General features: G+C 32.8%; 1 protein-coding gene across 1 annotated transcript in view; it reads right to left on the bottom strand.

Annotated features, from left to right (window-relative positions):
* The window catches only part of DNAH8 (dynein, axonemal, heavy chain 8), a 375,229-nt gene that overhangs the window by 233,698 nt on the left and 139,617 nt on the right, over positions 1–1,914 (bottom strand). Inside the window, 2 exon segments of the mRNA XM_012658131.1 lie at positions 83–323; positions 495–632. Of these exon segments, the coding sequence (XP_012513585.1) occupies positions 83–323; positions 495–632 (379 nt within the window).

Genomic DNA, 1,914 nt, shown 5'->3' with positions numbered 1-1,914 from the left:
TAAAACGTCTGTACAATTCTCAGAAAAGAAAAAGGAGACATTCTTTAATGGATCATTGATAAGACCTTATACTCTTATGTACCTCAATGTCATCCTTATTTTTAAGAAGCGGTGCTTCCATAATATTTCTAAGACAAAAAGAATCAGATTCCACGTCAAATGGGGTTCCAGTTAACTCAGAGATTCGATCCCAGTGCCTCTGCTTCATCGCCTTATTGGTCATCATTTCCAGCAGAGGACATGACTCGCTGAAATCATCAATCCTTTTTTTGAGATCCAAGTAAGCTTGCCAGTCTTTAAGTCCTTTTGGCAGTTTACGACACCTTTCAGAAAGAAAGAGAAAAAGAATCACCTACACATTTCTTTGAAGAAATACATATGTATTTTATGTACGTACAGCAATATATCAGGGAATATATTAGTTTGTGAAATACCTATAGGATCCTTAGAAGTTAGGCATTATAAAAAGGCAAGCTCACTCAATTGAAACTCACCTGTTTTGAAATTCCTGCAGTTCTGCATTAATTTTTTCAATATCTACATCTCCCCAAAGTATTTCATAATAACCACTAATACTGCTCATTACAGTATCATACAGTCCATACAGCTTCTGCAACAAGTTGAGTTCCTTTCTGGGAAACAAAAATACTTAAGTCATCACATAATGTGTATTTTTAAAACAAATTCCATATTAGATAGGTAGAGTTCATCCAATTACATATTTCATACATTACAGAAATAATGTCTTATAGATAGCAAATGCATACAACTATATTAGTTTCCAATACAAAGACTTTGTTACAGCTCTATCAATAAGGTCACATTTACAGTTCTCCAATATTCTGAATCATTCTATAACTTGACATTAACAAATGGGATGTTTATTTTGTAAAGGAAAAATCTCTGTGTTTTTTAATGAGAAAATTACTACAGCGATCATTGCGAACAATTTGACCACACCTTGATAACAAGATCAAAGCTAAAGCTAAGGTTTCATTTGATTTTTTTTTCCTTTCAAATACAAGCTGGATTGGTTGGTCCGAGTGCAGTGGTGTGTACAACTAATTGATCACAACCAGTTACAGATTTCTTTGTTCCTTCTCCACTCCCAGTGCTTCACTTGACCAGCAAAAAGACTCACGAAAAACAAAAACAAAAAACAAACAAACGAATACAAGCTGGATTTTTATGAGACCATTTCCCATGACTAAATCTTGGCCTGCCTTCAAGTATGAGCTTAAATGTCACTTTTCTACCAGAAATTTTCCCTTATGTGCCCAGATGCAGTTACTATATCCAAAACAAGAATAAAAGATCCAAGTAAGGGAAAAGTTCTTAACTGTGTAAAACACCAAACTGACCACTCAACAGAGGTTATGGATTCTCCCAGAAATTTCTCAACCCTTAGCATACCATGAGGTTCCACTGAACCCAATTTTAGTTTTCAAGTTAATTTTTTGAGTAGTTCTATTTCTAAGGATTGATATTGTTTATTAAAGATAATCCAAAGACCAAAAAATAAAATTTTTATATTTTTAATGGAGTAAAACTCATCCTATCTTACAATTACCATGTGGGTGTACTACACCTTTTTATAAATCTCAGACACACTCTGCAATCTTAGTTATCTTATTTTTCCAATTCTTGATTCATTTTTCTTTTCATCATCCTAAGTATTATTTCATTATTACTCATTGATTATTGCAGTCTATGCTTTAAAATGACTAAAATAATAAGAAGAGAAAAATGATGAAATCTCCTAGAAAGAATCACTATTGTATTATCCTTCAGGTTTCTTACTGTATTGCCCAAAGTATTGCATCATCTCTTAAGAGAGCATAGAAAAAGAACTCCAGAGACGCCATTTTTGTTGTCTTTAAATTTTTGCTTGTTTAGCTTTCACTTAATATAGTT

This window comes from Propithecus coquereli, unplaced genomic scaffold (genome assembly GCF_000956105.1).
Source record: "Propithecus coquereli isolate 6110/MARCELLA unplaced genomic scaffold, Pcoq_1.0 Scaffold574, whole genome shotgun sequence".
In the NCBI taxonomy this organism is placed as follows: Eukaryota; Metazoa; Chordata; class Mammalia; order Primates; family Indriidae; genus Propithecus; species Propithecus coquereli.
The sequence above is the reverse complement of the archived record's forward strand: the minus strand, read 5'-3'. Positions and strand labels throughout refer to the sequence as shown.